The following is a 17,255-nucleotide window of genomic DNA, read 5'->3' as shown; positions in this document are numbered from 1 at the left end:
GGTTTCCGGGCAGTAAGCTCAGGTCTTGCCCTACAGGGAAATCAGGTGTGCAACGGGGCCGGGTTTTGGTTCCACTGGGAGTGACATCGCAGGTGTGCTAGCCTCCCCGGCAGGAAAGAAGCAAGCTAAACACAGAAGACAGAGGGCGGGGCCCACACAGGCCAGGGCCCCCGGCCAGACCCGGGCACCCCACGTACCAGATGCCCACCGTCCGCACCATCAGAGAAGAGCTCTCCTCCCCGGGACCAGGGGGAACCCCCACGTCCCTCGTGTCTAAACCTCTAAGCGTGGGAGGCTTGCTCTACGCTTCTGCAAGAGGAGCCTCCCACCCGCGTCATGCCCAAGCCAGACTGGGGTCTTCCTTCACGGCGATGCCCGGACAACACGTCCAACAACTCTGGCCACCTGGACGAGGAGACAGCATGGCCTTGCAAACCTCATGCGAGGCAAGCACGGGCCCACTTCCTGCTTCCCGGCACGGGTGCTCCTCCTTCCTAACGTCCTAAGCTCTGCGCGGACTGATTCACCTTCATCCCAAACGCACGCCACGTACCCAGCTCCGCGCACTGCTCCAAAGGGGTCCGTGCGCAAGACTGAATATTATGTTCACGGGAGACGGGAATCCGCAGGACACGGCACAGAGGTCCCAACGGCTGGCGCTTCGGGTGTGGGTGTTTGGTCTTACGAGCGGGCAGTACCCGCGGGTCCCCAAGGCCACGCTGGCACTGACCGGGACACAGCAGAAAGCACCCTTCTAGAAGCATGAAGGGGAGGCACCAAGCAGACACACTCATTGTCCGCGGAAGCTGTACTCACCCCGAGTGCATCTCAAATATCAGGATCCCAAGCGCCCACCAGTCCACGGCTCTTCCGTGGCCCTTGCTCTGGATGACTTCAGGGGCCAGGTACTCGGGCGTGCCACACAGGGTCCACGTCCTGGGGACAGAAGAGAAGACGCACAGGAAAGTTAGCCGTGCCCGGCGAAGGCACGCATCTCCAGAGGACTCAATGTGACAGTGTCTTCGCCGTCACAGCGATGGACACACGCGCTGGACGGAGATGCGGACATTGTCCAACACGACTTGCTCTGACACACGCCCATTTACCCCCCGACAGAAGCGAAAATACACCCTCCGTGTGACCGCCATCCACTACTGCTGTCGCTTCACCCTTATGACTCAAAACGCAAAAAAGCCACATTCCCGGTTTTCCTAGGAAATCGTACAGTAAACAGGTTGGAGAATTCATTCATCTCCTCCCGTCCTGGGCTCCCGTCAAGAGCCCCGTGTCCGTTCCAGCAAAAACCTACTTCCTCCTCGTGGAAGAAATGCCAACTCAGTGCTGAGTGTCGCTCTTTCCACCTGCTCCCGAAAAGATCTGACGTGTGTTCATGATTCTGTGGGTTCGAGGTCGTGTTACTCTCACCGGTGGCTTCCAGACATCGTGACGTTAAGGGACCCTGGGATATTTGGGGTTTAAATGGAGCGGGGGGGGGGCGCTTGGGGAAGGATTTTCTCCGTAGAGGAGGTGAGTGAGGCCAAAACGTTAGCTTCTAGCCCCACGCGGAGGAGAGTTGGCTGGAAGTAACGGATGCTTGGGACCCCGTCCCCCGAAATTGGACCCAGAGCAGACAGAGGAGCTACTGGTGGTCACGTTTGCTGGGTCTGATTCTGGGCACCCCGTCCCGGTGCTGCCTCACCTCTGCCTTTTTCAGAACAGGTGGGAAAGGACGCCTTCTCCTCCTGTCCTGAGAAGAGAATTCTCCTTGTACTTAAAACGAGCAACAGTCAGTTAAGCTCCCAACTCCAGCTCAGGTCATGATCTCTCGGTTTGTCGGTTCGAGCCCCGCGTCGGGCTCTGTGCTGACAGCTCGGAGCCTGGAGCTGCTTCGGATTCTGTGTCTCCCTCTCTCTCTGACCCTCCCCTGCTCATGATCTGTCTCTCTCTCAAAAATAAACGTTAAAAACTGAACAAAGAAACAAAGCAAAAAAAACGAGCGACGATGTTTAGTTAAAATTGAGAGACGAAGGCGTCGTGAGATGGGATGCACAATGCGATGACTGCTTCGTCAGGCTGTTTTACATCTGAGATTTGCTGAGCAGAGCGATCTCATAGGCCGTCACCATCTAACGAAGACGGTAACCGGGTGAGGCGATCGGATGTGTCCGGAAATAACCGTGAGTGTGGCAATCACGTCCCAGTGTGTATTAAACGACACTACATGCCTTTCCAAAATAAGACACTACATGCCTTTCCAAAAACCATACTGTACGATGTAAATATGTACGATTTTTATGTGTCCACCTCACCTCATTAAATGGGGGGGACGGAGTTGAAGACATAGACACGCACAGAGGGAACACGGCAGGGGACACACAATGGCTTCTACGCCCCAGGAACCGCGTCAGGACCCTGTCCTGTGGCCAGAAGCCAGGACGGGGGCTCAGAACAGACCCTAGTCTTGGGAGCCTTTGTGCGACTTGCGCCCCGTGAACACCTTCATTCCAGAGCTCTGGGCTTCCAGAACCTCGGGAGAATGTCGCCCGAGGCCCCCGGTCGTGGTGCTGTTAGGGCGGCCGCGGGGAAGGCACGCACGCCCAGACCCTTAACACCGGAAAGCGATCACCTCGGGATCCAGCCGTTAGGCTCCCAGCATAAGCCCACAGGAAACGAAAGCAGGGAGTTGAAGACACATGTGCACACCCGTGTTCACACCAGCGTGACGCACGGGGGCCCCAACACCGTGTTGGGACGAAGAACATGGGGTCCGTTCACACACGGGAATACAACGCAGCCCGAAAAAGCGCAGGACGCTGCAACGCACATGAACCTTGAGGACACGATGCTGAAAGAAGCCAGATGCCAAACGACGAGTCCTGTGCGACGTGACGTGTATGGGGCCCCCGGCGCAGGCAATGCAGACGCACGGAGAGCAGCTGGTGGCTCCGGGGGCCGGGGGCGGGGGCTGCGGAGTAAGCCCATTAACGGGGACCCAGCTCCCCTCGGGGGGGGGGGAGGCGAAGTTCCGCAGATGGCTGGTGGGGACGGTGGCACAGCATGACGAATGCATCCAACAGACTGACGTGTGCACTTAAAACCGGTTAAGACGGTCGATTCTATCGTCTTTATTCTGCAACGGTTTTTATACGAAGCACACAGAGGCAGAGGAGCCCAAAGGGACCCAGGCGTCCTGTGTGGAGGCGAGATGCAAACAGAAGCGTCTGATGAACGACGTCCAGGTCAGGTTCGCAGGCCGTGCACACCCGTGGACGCCGGGCTCCCAGGCTGGACCCCGCCCAAGGCGCCTCACGCCAGCGGGCAATCGGGTCCTGAGCTCCTAGTAAGAGCGGGCGGAGGCGGCCGCGTTACGGACGCGTCAGCTGCAGCGTCTGCACTTGCACGTGGAAAGGGGCGTCCCCTCCTGGCTCCGTCCTCGAGGAAGGGACACAGGTGGAATTGCTAAGTTGCCTCGGGTAGCCTGACACCTGGTTAGGGGAAGAGCTTCCTGGAAAAGCTTCGAGTGCTTCCTGGACGTACAGAGAGGCATCGACTGCCACAGAGAGTTCGGAATCAACTGCCACAGAGAGTTCGGACCCCAGTCAGCATGCAAAGACGAGACCGGGCTGCAACTTACGCAGAGAACAGAAGTCTCCAGGCTGTGAATTATCCACGCGCCCGGTCTTACCTCCTTCCGCTCGCTCGGCTCTGGGACAGAAGGGAAAGGGACGCGTCAGGTTCTCGGCTTGCGCACGGCGATCGGTTCCACGTTAACGGGAGAAAAACGAGACTCTGCAAAGTGCACGTCGACTTGCTCGTGTGTTAGCGTCTCGCGTTGCCTGCCCGGCAGCTGCGCAGAGGTGAAGTCTGTTCCTTCCCAAAGTCTCCTGAAGCCCAGAGCCGGGGGATGTGATCTTATTGGGAAACAGGGTCTTGCAGGTGCCCTCAAGTTAAGATGACGTCATATTCGATGAAGATGGACTAAGTCAGTAACGGGCGTCCTCATACTGGGGGAGAGACGGAGAGATCTCTTTCCACCGTGTGGGGACGCAGTGAGTAGGCGGCCGTCACTCGATCAGATTAGGATCCTCCTCTCCTGCCCCCATTTAACCTGAAGTACCTCCTAAAAGCACTATATCCGAACGTAGTCACCTCGGAGGGTTGAAGCTTCAATATCTGAATTTTCGACGGACACAATTCAGTCCGTAGTAATGGTGGTGATGATTAGCGAATCCATCCGTGCTTAACAAACAATCCTAAGTAGTAGGAATGATTCTCGCTTCACAGATGAGTAAAGCCATGAATGTGAAATACCCTCAGGGCGCTTGGGCGCCTGTGCGGCTCAGGTCATGATCTCACGGTTCGTGGGTTCGAGCCCCGCGTCAGGCTCTGTGTTGACAGCTCGGAGCCTGGAGCTGCTTCCGATTCTGTGTCTCTCTCTCTCTCTCTGCCCCTCCCCCGCTCACACTCTGTCTCTCTCTCAAAAATAAAAACATTAAAAAACTTGTTCAATTAAAAAAAATATTGCAGATGAGTCTCTAGAAGGTTCTACATCTACTGTGCTGATCCCTTCCAGGTTCAGGCAAAAATCATGACTGTCGAATCCTGAACCATAAGGGAGAGACTTCATCAAGGAAATCAAAAACAAACGGGAAGGGGGGAGAAATGTTTCTGCGATCTACGCGCCCGGGCCTGAAAAATGAAGGTCTTTGCAAAAGCAATAGATCAAATGGTAACGAGGCCTCGTTCCCCGAACTCCACATCTTAAGTAAATTAATTGCTTGACGTTATGTACGAACCCGCCATCGCACCATCATCCGTTTAGGCTTAGGCGGACGTGATGGATGAACTGCGGCGGAACACGGCTCGCCGAATTTATAATCAGGCGACTTAGTGAAACATAGCAAGGCTGATGGTTGGAATCAGACCTGCAAATAAAAGGCCTTAAAAACAAAAAGCCGGGGGAGTGTATGTACTTTATACCATGTGCTGCCAGTAGTGGGCAGCACCAAAGTCATAAACGAATGATAACGTGTTTTGTGGTTTATTTTGTATTTTATTCATTTTTGAGACAGACAGAGCATGAGTGGGGGAGGGGCAGAGACAGAGGGAGACACAGAATCTGAAACAGGCTCCAGGCTCCGAGCTGTCAGCACAGTCCCAACGCGGGGCTCGAACCCACGAACCGTGAGATCGTGACCTGAGTCGAAGTCGGACACTCAACCGACTGAGCCCCCCAGGCGCCCCTGATAATGTGTTAATAATAAGGTCTTCCTTCACAGGTATGGAAGCCACCTCATTTTTATGGACCCAGCCCATCGGGGCGCCTGGGGGGCTCAGTCAGTTAAGGGTCCAACTTCGGCTCAAGTCACGATCTTACGGTTCGTGGGTTCGAGCCCCGCGTCGGGCTCTGTGCTGACAGCTCGGAGCCTGGGGCCTGTTTCAGATTCTGTGTCTCTCTCTCTCTGATCCTCACACTGTCTCTCTCTGTCTCTCAGAAATAAATAAACATTAAAATTTTAATAAATAAATAAAACCCATCAGAGAGGTGAGTTATCTGCTGTAAAGCTGCTTCCCATGAAAATCCAGGTTCTCTCTATGCAGAGGTTTCCATAAAGTGAGGAATATAATTATCACTTTAGCCAACCCGCCGTCATCAAGAAATGCAACAATACAGGTATATTCCTTTCTTTTTTCTTTTTATAAATGTTTTATTAGTAAGTAATCTCTACACCCAACATGGGGCTCAAACTCACAACCTTGATATCAGGACCTGCTTAAGCGACTGAGGCAGCCAGGCGCCCCTAAGCTTAAACTTAAAAAACCAATAGTCAATGCAGTTGCTGAGAAAGTTTCCAGTATTTTTGGAAGGTCTGGCCGTATGCATCTATTTTCCTAACTGTAAGCGTTATAGATGTTAAGCAAAGAGCAGGTATTTCCAATGAAATTGTAGTCCCCTAACTGGGAGACAGCATACACATAAAATGCCCGGAGGTGGGGGTGGGGGTTCAAAAACTTAGGGGCAAAAATTCTCGTAAATGCTCTCAACTGTTTGCACGGATTTTAGGTTTGAATAATCGTATTTGAGATGTAGTGGGTTAAATATGCCGTCTCAGGACTGGCTCTGCCTGCTTAACAGGAATACAGTTTGAAAGGTGGACTGATTAGAAAGATCCCAAATTTGAGGGGCGCCTGGATTGCTCAGTTGGTGAAGCGTCCAACTTCGGCTCAGGTCATGGTCTCACGGTCTGTGGGTTCGAGCCCCACGTCGGGCTCCGTGCTGACAGCTCGGAGCCTGGAGCTGCTTCGGATTCTGTGTCTCCCTCTCTCTCTGACCCTCCCCTGCTCACCCTCTGTCTCTCTGTCAAAAATATTCAATAAACATGTAAAAAAATTTTTTAGAAAGAAAGAAATGGTGCGGCTGGGAGAAGGGAGAGCTGTCAGTGCTCAGTGGGTGCACGTGTATGATTCTGATAAAACGAATAACTCACTCGTGAGACACCCCCTCGCGCCGCTCAAGGGTAGAAGAACGCAAGCCCTAACCGGTGTTGGCGAGGATGTGGAGAAAGGAGAAGGTTTGAGCCCTGCTGGCGGGAATGCGAACTGGCACAGCCGGCGTGGAAGAGGGCACGGAGGCTCCTCGAAACGTCAAGAACGGGACTACCCTACGACCCAGCAACGTCACCTCTGGGTATTCGTCCGGCGTAGATGACTACACCACCTGCGATCGGGAGCGCACGCCGGGCTCTGCGCAGCGTTACTGCCAGCAGACGAAGGGACGGAGAGAACGGGGTGTGTGGACCGCAGGGGGGTGTTCCTCAGCCTTGAGGAAGAGGGACACCCCGCGGAGGGACAGTGGCGGCCTCCAGGCGCGGCGACGGGCGGGGAGACACGGGGACGATGCTCACTTACTTGTCGACCAGTTTCTTGGCAAACCCGAAGTCGGTGAGCTTGATGTGGCCGTCGCGGTCCAGCAGAATGTTTTCCGGCTTCAGGTCCCTGTAGACGATCTCCTTGGAGTGCAGGTACTCGATGGCGCAGACGATCTCCGCTGAGTAGAAGAGCCCGGTGCTGCCGGAGAAGCGGCCTCGGTTGCGCAGGTAGCTGAAGAGCTCGCCGCCGGGCACGAACTCCATGAGCATGTAGAGGAAGCGCTCGTCGTGACACGTCCAGAACCTGTGGAGGGGGGGGTACGCAGGGTCAGAGCCGCGCCGGGGCCACACGCGGGGGGCGGGCGGGGACAGGCAGGGAGATGCCCTGTGGACAGGGGCACGCAGCGGGCTCCATCGGTTAAGACTCCAGCTCTTGATTTCACTCAGGTCGTGATCGCAGGGTTCGTGCGTTGGACGCCTGCATCAGGCTCTGCACCACTTGTTTGTTTCACATTCTCTCTCTCTCTCTCTCTCTCTCTCTGTCCCATTCTCTCTGCCCCTTCCCCACGCGCTCTCTCTAAATAAATAATAAGCTTATGAAAAATAAGATGCCGCACACCTGGATGTTGGGATACTCTTACAGAGGAAGAGATGCTCAGATATGCATCTGGGCAGATGTTAAAATCTGCTACAGATGGATGTTACCTACGGCTCGGGGAGATGTGAGGTCATGCGTACGGACACATTCTGGGTGCTGTATACACACACTTCAGATGCCAATTCCAAGTGCGGCTTCTCACCTGTGCTTCTGACTGACCCGCTAGGGATGAGAGGTTCCTGAGCCCCCTCCTCGGGCTGCTCTGGGAGCTCAGGGCTCAGGGGAAACATGTTACTCGGTACATAACCGGCTTATGATAAAGATCTAGAAGTCAGGAACGGCCAGAAGGAAGATATTTGGGGGTCTAGTTGTGGGGAAGTGTCCACACTCGCTCCAGGTGAGCCACTCTCGTCCAAATCTCCCCAAGTTCACCAACTCAGAAGCTCCCAAACCCCGTCCTTCTGGGATTCCCTGGAGGCTTCACTGAGTAGGCGAGATTGATTACATCACTGGCCGTCGGAGATCAACTCAAACCCCAGCCCCTCGCCCCTCCCCGGAGATGGGGGTGGGTCTGAGAAGCCCAACCCTCGAATTACAGGATTAGTTTCCCTGGCAACCAGCCCTCTGCCCTGGGGGGCCGGGCGTTCAGCAAAAGTCACCTCATTCACATAACAAAGGCCACCTTTGTCTTGGCGCTTAGGAAATTCCAAGGGTTTTAGGATCTCTGGCCGGGAACAAAGGGCAAATATCTATTTCTTTCATAAATCCCAAGATCGCAGGGACACAGGACACACACAAACGACGGACGGGGGAGCATCACACTGGTGTATAGGGATATACAGATACACATTTTCCCCACGCAGATCAATAAAATCCAACAAAGCCTCAATAACAATCCTAACAAAGTCGCTATATATTCAAGTGTGCTGTCAACTCTACCCAGAAACACAATTATCGTGGGTCATGGGCACCGGTGAGAGAGAGGTAACGCTTTTCAACAAAAGTACTCCACAAAGAGTCAAAAAACGAGGCTTATGGAACAATAATATAATTCCTGAGGGCCCTGGCTCTTCTGTCTTTCTCCAAGTCCCATAAATATTATAAGGGACAAAAATCTACGGGCACATCTTTCTTTCAAATCTCCATTACTAAGTCTTTTCTTGTATAGAGAGAATGTGTAACGGAGGGGGTTATTAATAAGGAGGCACAATATTCAAATACATACTAACAGTTACTATTCCGAAACAATTTACAAGCATTTGGTCATCCTTTGGGGCTTGTGGGTGGAGAGGTTGAGCCTTGGTGGCCACAAAGGACTTAAAATGTGAGCCTAAAAACAGAGACCCAGAATTAATCATGGCGGCCAATTCGCAGGTTAATTAATTCCCATTCATTGCAGGGCTCTGCCCCTTGTGTGGAGGCTAAAAAACAATGAAAATGCAAGGGCAAAAAATAAGTAAGAGGGTTTATCACGAGTGGGATGAGAAAAGGAAGCATTTCTGGATCCAAAATTCAGTATGGAGGGGCATCTGGGTGGCTCAGTCGGTTGGATGTCCGTCCAACTCTTGATCTCAGCTCAGGTCATCATCTCATGGTTCTTGAGTTCAAAGCCCGTGTGGGGCTCTGCCCGTGTGTGTCTGTGTGTATGCTTTAAGGATCCGTTATCAGACTGTCCCTGTGATTACCTGGCGATGAGGGAGGGTGGGAAGAAGAGACAAAGGAAAGGCCTGCACAAGGGAAGCGGAAACAGAAAAGACACCAAGAGAAAACGCTTAAGCTCCTCCACAAACGGGAAGGAGATACACTTCGAAAATGCAGCCAAGCAGTTAAAGCAGGTACATAAACATATGTGTACACGCGTGTTCCCAGTAGCATTAACATGCAGTATGAGAGCCAGAACATGGAAGCAACACCAAGTGTTGATGGATGGATGGATGGATGGATGGATGGATGGAAGAACAGATGAGTTGGTGGGTGGATAGATGGATGGTATATAGATGGATAACAGGTGGATGGATGGACCATAGATGGATGGATGATGGATGGATGGATAATGGGTGGATGGATGTATCATGGATGGGTGGATGGATGGATGATGGATGGATGGATAATGGACGGATAGGTGGATCATGGGTGGGTGGATGGATGATGGATGGATGGATAATGGATGGATGAATGGATGGATGGATACAAGGATAGGTGGATGGATGGATACAAGGATGGATGGATGGATAGATGAGGGGATGATGGATGGATGATTGGGTGGATGGATGGATAGATGAGTGGATGGATGGATGGATAGATGGATGGATGGATGGATGAATGGATGGATGGATGATTGGACGGACGGATGGATGGATGGATGATTGGATGGATGGGTGGATGGATGATTGGATGGATGGATGGATGGATGGATGGATAGATGATGGATGGGTAATGGATGGATGGATGGCAGATGGGTGGATGGGTGAATGAATGGATGATGGATGGATGGATAGGTAGATGGAGGATGGATAATGGGTGGAATGATGGATCATGGGTGGGTGGATGGATGGATAATGGACAGATAGATGGATCATGGGTGGATGGATGCATGGATGAATGAATAATGAATGGATGGATGGTTGGATGGATGGATGGATGATTGGATGGATGGATGATTGGATGGGTGGGTGGATAATGGACGGATAGATGGATCATGGGTGGATGGATGCATGGATGAATGAATAATGAATGGATGGATGGTTGGATGGATGGATGGATGATTGGATGGATGGATGATTGGATGGGTGGGTGGATAATGGACGGATAGGTGGATCATGGGTGGATGGATGCATGGATGAATGAATAATGAATGGATGGATGGTTGGATGGATGGATGGATGATTGGATGGATGGATGATTGGATGGGTGGGTGGATAATGGACGGATAGGTGGATCATGGGTGGGTGGATGGATGCATGCATACACAGCATGTGGTCCATGCACCCAGTAGACTATGACTTAGCCTTGAAAAACGATGTACTGCATCAGCCACAACATGGATGGACGCTGAGTACGTGGTCATTGACGTATGCCAGGCACAGAGGGGCAAATTCTGCCTGATTCCATCTCTACAGGGTCCCCGAAGGCATCACATCCATAGAGATGAGAGTAGATGGTAGAACCATGGGCTGGGGATGGGGGCGGAAGCTAGTGTTTAAAATAGGGCAGAGTCTCAGTTTCGGGAGATGGAAAGTTCTAGAGATGATGGTGGGGATGTCTGCACAGCAGTGAGAATGTGCTAGAGGCCACTGAGTCGTGCACTTAAAAATACGCAAAATGGCCAATTTTATGTTGAGGTGCATTTTAGTACAGGAAGAAATCAGCATCCTGAAATGTATTCAAGAGAACGTGTGAATCTATGAGGAGTAAAGACAGCCTGACTCCGACCGCAGCTCAGAGCAACACCTTCAACCTTTCACACCGACCAACCCGCTGTCTTTCCTTTGCAGAGCCTGCGGCCCGGCTGCCACCCGGGGGTGTTGTACCTGATCGTGATGGCTGTCGTCAGGTCTCCAGACGCTAACATAAAGCTGGGCTTCCGCTATTAAAACAGGAAAACCAGGGGCGCCTGGGTGGTTCAGTCTGTTAAGAGTCAGATTTTGGCTCAGGTCATGATCTCGTGGTGTGTGGGTTCGAGCCCCACATCGGGCTCCGTGCTGACAGCCTGCTTCTGATTCTGTGCCTCCCTCTCTCTCTCTCTGCCCCTCCCCTGCTGAGGCCCGGTCTGTCTCCTTCGAAAGCAAACAAACTTTAAAAAAGAAAAAAAAGACAAGAAAACCAGACACTGCCCATGGGTGTCACCTTATCTATTCTCGCTCACGTCTCAGTACAACCTGAGCCTCTGGAAAGTTCCTTCTACTTTCCGGACCGGGCTCTATGGCCACCAGCCCTGCCCCGGGGCATCATAGGCTTGCTCCATCCCCCACCCCAGCGTCTCCTCCGGCTCCGTCCCCCAAGGGTCCCCTGCCTGCCCTCGGTGGCTCCGTCTGACGGTCCCTGGAAGGCAGCTGAGCGCCTCCTCTGTGCAGAGAGCTGCTGCGTCCTGTTCGTCTGCCAAGTGGCATCTACGGCATCTCCTTCCCACGCTGCTCAGCGAGTGCCCACCCCACACACACCGCTGTGCCAGCCGGACACGGGGTGACCCCCGCCTGGGGCTTCCCGGAACTCCAGCCCCTCCGCAAGGGCACAGGGAGCCCAGAGCTCCCCCTGCAGATGCCCAAGGCTATTGTGATGATGGTCATATTGTGACCATGGTGCTCCTGGCCTCGGTGGGTGCAGATGGGGGATGCTGCTCAGCACCCACAGGGTGCCCCACGTCAAGAGGCATCCGCCCATGGATGTGAGCGGCGCCCAGGCCGAGAGACCCAGAAGCAGCAACGTCAGCAGAACAAAGTCCAAGCCCCAGAACCAGTAGCAGGAAGAGGTAGAGACAGGGCGCCTGGGGGGCTCAGTCGGTTAAGCGTCCATTCTTGATTTCGGCTCAGGTCACGCTCTCACGGTTCATGAGTTCGAGGCTCCGTGCTGACAGCGCGGAGCCTGCTTGGGATTCTCCCTCGCCCTTTCTCTCGGCCCTTCTCCGCTCACACTCTCGCTGTAAAATAAATGAACATTTAAAAAGAAAAGGCAAAGACGGACGGAGCCCCTCGGCCGTACAATGCACTCTTTCCCACACTGGCGGAGAGGATGCCTGCATTACAAGCAGGCTTCCGGAATGGTCCAAGGGGGCACGATCAGCCCCCTTGACCATGACCACCTGCACTGGAAGCCTGACTGAGTCTGAGCAATGACAGGCAGCCTGGTGCATCTGCAGCGGCGGCAGAAGGCGCCATCCCAAAATACGCCTGCTCGGCCACCGCTGACCGTGGTCCCACTGGACTATTCCCAAGCCACGATTTCCGGGAAGCCACCATCCACTCACGACCCAGCAGGGCGCACCATGAAGTCACTATGGGGACAGAGGGTTCCAAGAAAAGCAAATTCTTGTCTCCAAAGTTGGCAAACACGAATGCACACATTCAAGGAAGGGAGATCAGGCAGTGAGTGGTGGCTAAGGCTCCTTGTCCTTCGTCTTTGAGAACAGCAGAGCCATACACTTTTCTAGAAGGCGGTGGACAGCAGCAATGTGCGCACAATGCTCACCCTGGCCGCGTCGCTGCTCGGAATGTGGGCTCCGCGGCCGCACCCAAGGCGTCCTGCCTCCCCACGCAGCCTGGGGGAGCCTCCCCATCACAGCGGGCACTTCTAATGCCCTAAGTTGGAACAGCTCTGCTGTTCTCAAATTTCCTTGCTTTCTGTCTCTTTCAACGCTTAGTTTTGTGGATTGAATCGGCTAGGCCCTGGGGCCCAGATAGTTGCACAAACATGAGTCTCGATGTTGCTGTGACATTTTTTTTCCCAGGTAGATGATTAACATCTACTGTCAATTGACTTTAGGAGAAGTGTATGACCCTCCCTAATATGGGTGGGCCTTGCCTAATCAGTCGATGCCCTTAAGAGCAAAACAAAAACAAAAACAAAAACAAAAGCAAAAATCCATACGGTTTCCCAAGGAAAAGGGAATTTTGCCTGTGGACTTGACTACCGTACAGAGTACAACTCTTGCCTGAGTCACCAGCTTGCACTCGGACACTTGAGATTTCAGACTCGACATGGAAACATCAACTCCAACCTGAATTTCAAACTACCCGGCCCATCGCACAGAGTTCAGGCTTGCCAGCTCCTATAACCACATGAGTCTATCCCTTAAAACCCATCTCTTTGTTCTGGTTTTCAGGAGCGTGGGGTCTTATGTACCCATGACGCTCCCCCCCCACCCCCGTACTCAACATCCCTGAGTCTGACATTTCACGGGACACATGCCTTTCGAGACACAAAGAGACTGAGCTCCTGAGTCTATGGGTTTGTGATCTAGCAGGAGAGAGGTGAGCAGGATGCATGCTCACAGGAGAGATGGAGGGTGAGGGGCTGGGGAAGGCTCCCGTCCACATGTGAGCGTGCGGAATCTCCTTGGGTCTCTCGGGAGGAGTATGACCGAGTCTCTCTCCAGAGCCCTACACGCTGCCCCCTATGGGAACGACATGACTTACTTCGGTTGCCATGGACGGCGGCTCCCTGGACGGCTTTAGGAGGGCCAGACCTTAGCAACATCACATCCCAGCAAGATGCCCGGCACGCGGGAAGTGGGTAGGTAGCTCTCCGCCAACTACTTAATAATGCTGAGTTCTCTGTGTGACCACATATGTGTGCAGAGAGACTGTCCACCACCCGGAAGGTAACATGCCATTTCCCTTGAAAATTTTCTTAAATTTTTTAAAATGTTTATTTCATTTTTGAGAGAGGACAGAGCATGAGCGGGGAGGGGCAGAGAGAGAGAGGGAGACAAATTCCAAAGCAGGCTCCAGGCTCTGAGCTGTCAGCAAAGAGCCCAGTGTAGGGTTTGAACCCACAAACCATGAGATCATGACCTGACCTGAAGTTGGACACTCAACCAACTGAGTCACCCAGGGGCCTCCCTTTTTTTTTTTAATTTATTTATTTTGAAAGAGATAGAGACAGCACAAGTAAAGGAGGGATAGAGAGAGAGACAGAGAGAGAGAGAGACAGAGAGAGAGAGAGAATCCCCAGCAGGCTCTGTGCTGCCAATGCAGAGCCTGATGCAGGACTCAAACTCATGAAGCCGTGAGATGATGACCTGAGTCGATGCTTAACCGACTGAGCCCACAGGTATCCTTCCTCTGATATACAATCACTGATCGCCATCAAGTCAATTTTTTAAACAAGCCAGCTATTCCTTGGTTTAACTTGACTTCTGGGAATTAAGGATTTCACTGGGACTGTATTTGAAATACAGGCCCTGAAGCAGATTGTTGGAGGCTGTTCGAGGTGGCACAGAGTAGGCATGTGAGAGGCATCCAGTGGGGGTCATCCCAGGCCAGTTCTGGCCGGAAGCTTCTTTGCAGAGCAAGCATCTGAGCCAGGAGGAAGGCTGGACATTGCCCCGGGATGGAGTGGACCTGAGCATCTAGAAGCCAGCACTGGCGTTGGCCGGAGATGGGCAGGAGGGGAGGGTGGTGAGGGCACCGAGGGAAACACGGCCCGTGGGGAGGGCTGCAATGGCCCCTCACGAGCTGGCAGATGGCAGGAGACAAGTGTCCTGCTGTCCCTGACCTGCTTCTCCTGGTCCTCAAGAGTCAGGGAAGAGCTTTCGGCTAAGACACTCCGCCATGTTTTAACCGTAGATTAGTTGCACAGCACTTCAGAAAGAGAACTCAGCGACTCCGTATGGGAAGCCACTTGAACAACCCCAGTGAGGTACATCCTGAGCAGGGATGGAGGAGGGGCGCCTGGGGGGCCTCGGGGATTCAGTGCCGGAGGGGACCACTCGCATTCCCTGCACGCGCATGACCGGGGAGCAGCCTCAGGCCAGCGCGGCCTCTCTGGGTGGCCGTCACGAGGCGTCTCCCTGAGCAGACATGGCGGCATGGAGCTGGTCAGAGTGAACACGATGTCCCTGAGTCCTGTCTCACCCAGCCGGTCGCCACGTGCCAATCAGAGCCCTCATCAGACGTGCTGATTCCCCCTCGTTAAGCAGGGAAGTTAACCCTCCCCAGATTTCTGTTTTCCTGGACGCTGACTAACTGGACTTCTGGTCTACCTATCACCTTGCGGTGAAGTGGATTAGTAGCAGTCAGTGTCCCAAGGGCTGAGGTTCTCTACGGGGTGACAGTGACCCCCTGGGGACCCTCAGCAACGCGGAGATGATTTGGCTGTCACAATGAGTTCTACTGACATGTGCTGGGTGGAGACCAAGGCCGTTGCTCATCACCCTACATTGCAGGACCCCCAACGAGTCATCCAGCCCCAAGCATCAGCAGTGCGGACGCTGGAAGTCTTTCTTAGCACAGGAGATTCTCTCTACACCTGTGCACCTACCCGCCCACCTATCTACCTATGTTGTGTCTCTGTATAATCTATCCATCATTCTGTCTATCAAGTGACCTACCTCCCTATCATCTATCATTCTGTGGATCTATCTTCCTACCCAAGTACAATTCATCTATCACCCACCTATCTATCAAATAACTACCATCTACCTACGTATCTATGTGTTATCTATTTACGTATCTATCATCTATCTATTATCTATCTACCTACTTACCATTTTATCGACTGATCGACCTACGTACCATCTATCTGTCCATCCTCTATCTACCTACTCCACACCTATGTATCTATCACCTAGCTATCATCTGTTTATCTATCCATATATTTATTTATATCATCCATGTCTCTACATCAAACACGTATCTACGTGCACACCGTTTATCATTTATCCTACAGGTATCCAACCTGAGTGCCTTCCTTCCTCCGTGTCTTCCTTCCTCCATGCATCCATCCATGATATCTATTAGACATCTATCTCTGCATCCATCCCTCATTTGATGGAGGTCTAGGTCCATCCACAGATGCATCGCCATCCGGCGTCTCACTCCAGCTCTATGACAGAGGTACGTAACTGAGGACTACTTCACCCCGTGGGAGCTTTTTCGTCAACGTCTACAGACCATTCTGGCTGTCCCCACTGGGGGCAGGGCGCTACCGGCAGCGAGTGGAAGTTAGACGGGTAGCGACACCAACCACCCAGAACTGATCTGCTTCCCCAGTGCCCACAGTGCCGAGATTGACTCCTGTTCTGGGGCCAAACAACTCCCGGACGCCAGCCATTTCTCGACGCCCAAAGGGCGAGGGGCAGACGCGGGATGTGGGCTGTTGGGGTCTCGGCAGACCCCCAGCCCGTCCCAGGGAACTCCCGGCTTTGCGCTCCGGACAGGACTTACTCGCTCTTGTAGAATTATCCCCACGGGCGGAGCCGGCGGTCAGGGGGGCTTTGTCCTCAACAAAACGTGTTCTCTAAGGTGCATTTAGGGAACGCCCTGCATCTTCTCACACATACTCGAGCAGCAGCTCACACACTGAACTCGCCACGGGCCACGGGCGAACTCGCCAAATCGCTCAGCTGCAAATTCAGACGCCAGACAGTCGCGGCGCGGCCTGGTATCCGGGACCAGAGGCGTTCCACGCGGCCTCCGGAACACAAGCAAACCCCCCTCGGGGTTTCCGGACAGCACGGGAAGCAGATATTGGGTGAAGCGACACTTGTTCACAAGAGAAAGTGCACCACTGGGGAAATGGGTGCCTTCTTCACGAATGATGCTTCCTTCATCACGTGGCGCGTGGACACACTGTGGCTCCACCCAGACACACCGTGGTCCCTGGGCTCTGTGCACGGGACTTTGAAGCCGGGTCACACCAGCTGCATTTACACCTGGGGTTGTACACACACCTGGTCACTCAAGTGATAACGCACAGAACACAGGTGCTGGAAGTACATTCTAGTGAGGACCCCTTGCTCGTAGAGATCTACTCGTTTCAGTCATGAAGTGGGTGTTGCAGGGGAACTAAGTCCCCATAAAATTCACCTGTTGAAGCCTTAACCCCAGGACTTCAGAATGGGACTGTATTTGGACGTGGGTCTTAAATGAGGGGAGGAAGGTAAAATGAGGTCAGAAGGATGGGTCCTGATCCCCCCGGATGGGTGTCCTTATAAGGTGAGGTCAGGCATGAACACGCACAGAGGGGCGACCATGTGAGCACACGGGGAGAATATGGGGTCTGTACACCAAGGAGCAAGGCCTCAGGAGAACCCAGCCTCAGCCCTGCCTGGATCTCAGACTCCCAGCCTC

General features: G+C 53.3%; 1 protein-coding gene across 2 annotated transcripts in view; it reads right to left on the bottom strand.

Annotated features, from left to right (window-relative positions):
* The window catches only part of PRKX (protein kinase X-linked), a 76,576-nt gene that overhangs the window by 19,247 nt on the left and 40,074 nt on the right, over positions 1–17,255 (bottom strand). For both annotated transcript variants that reach the window (XM_039245308.1, XM_039245307.1), the window contains exons 3-4: positions 6,910–7,173; positions 817–936 (exon numbers count right to left, since the gene is read on the bottom strand). In XM_039245308.1, coding sequence (XP_039101239.1) covers positions 817–936; positions 6,910–7,173 — 384 coding nt within the window. The remainder of the gene's footprint in view (positions 1–816; positions 937–6,909; positions 7,174–17,255) is intronic.

Source organism: Hyaena hyaena, unplaced genomic scaffold (assembly GCF_003009895.1).
Source record: "Hyaena hyaena isolate Hyena2069 unplaced genomic scaffold, ASM300989v1 scaffold_259, whole genome shotgun sequence".
Classification (NCBI taxonomy): Eukaryota; Metazoa; Chordata; class Mammalia; order Carnivora; family Hyaenidae; genus Hyaena; species Hyaena hyaena.
This window is presented reverse-complemented; position numbering and strand designations above follow the sequence as displayed.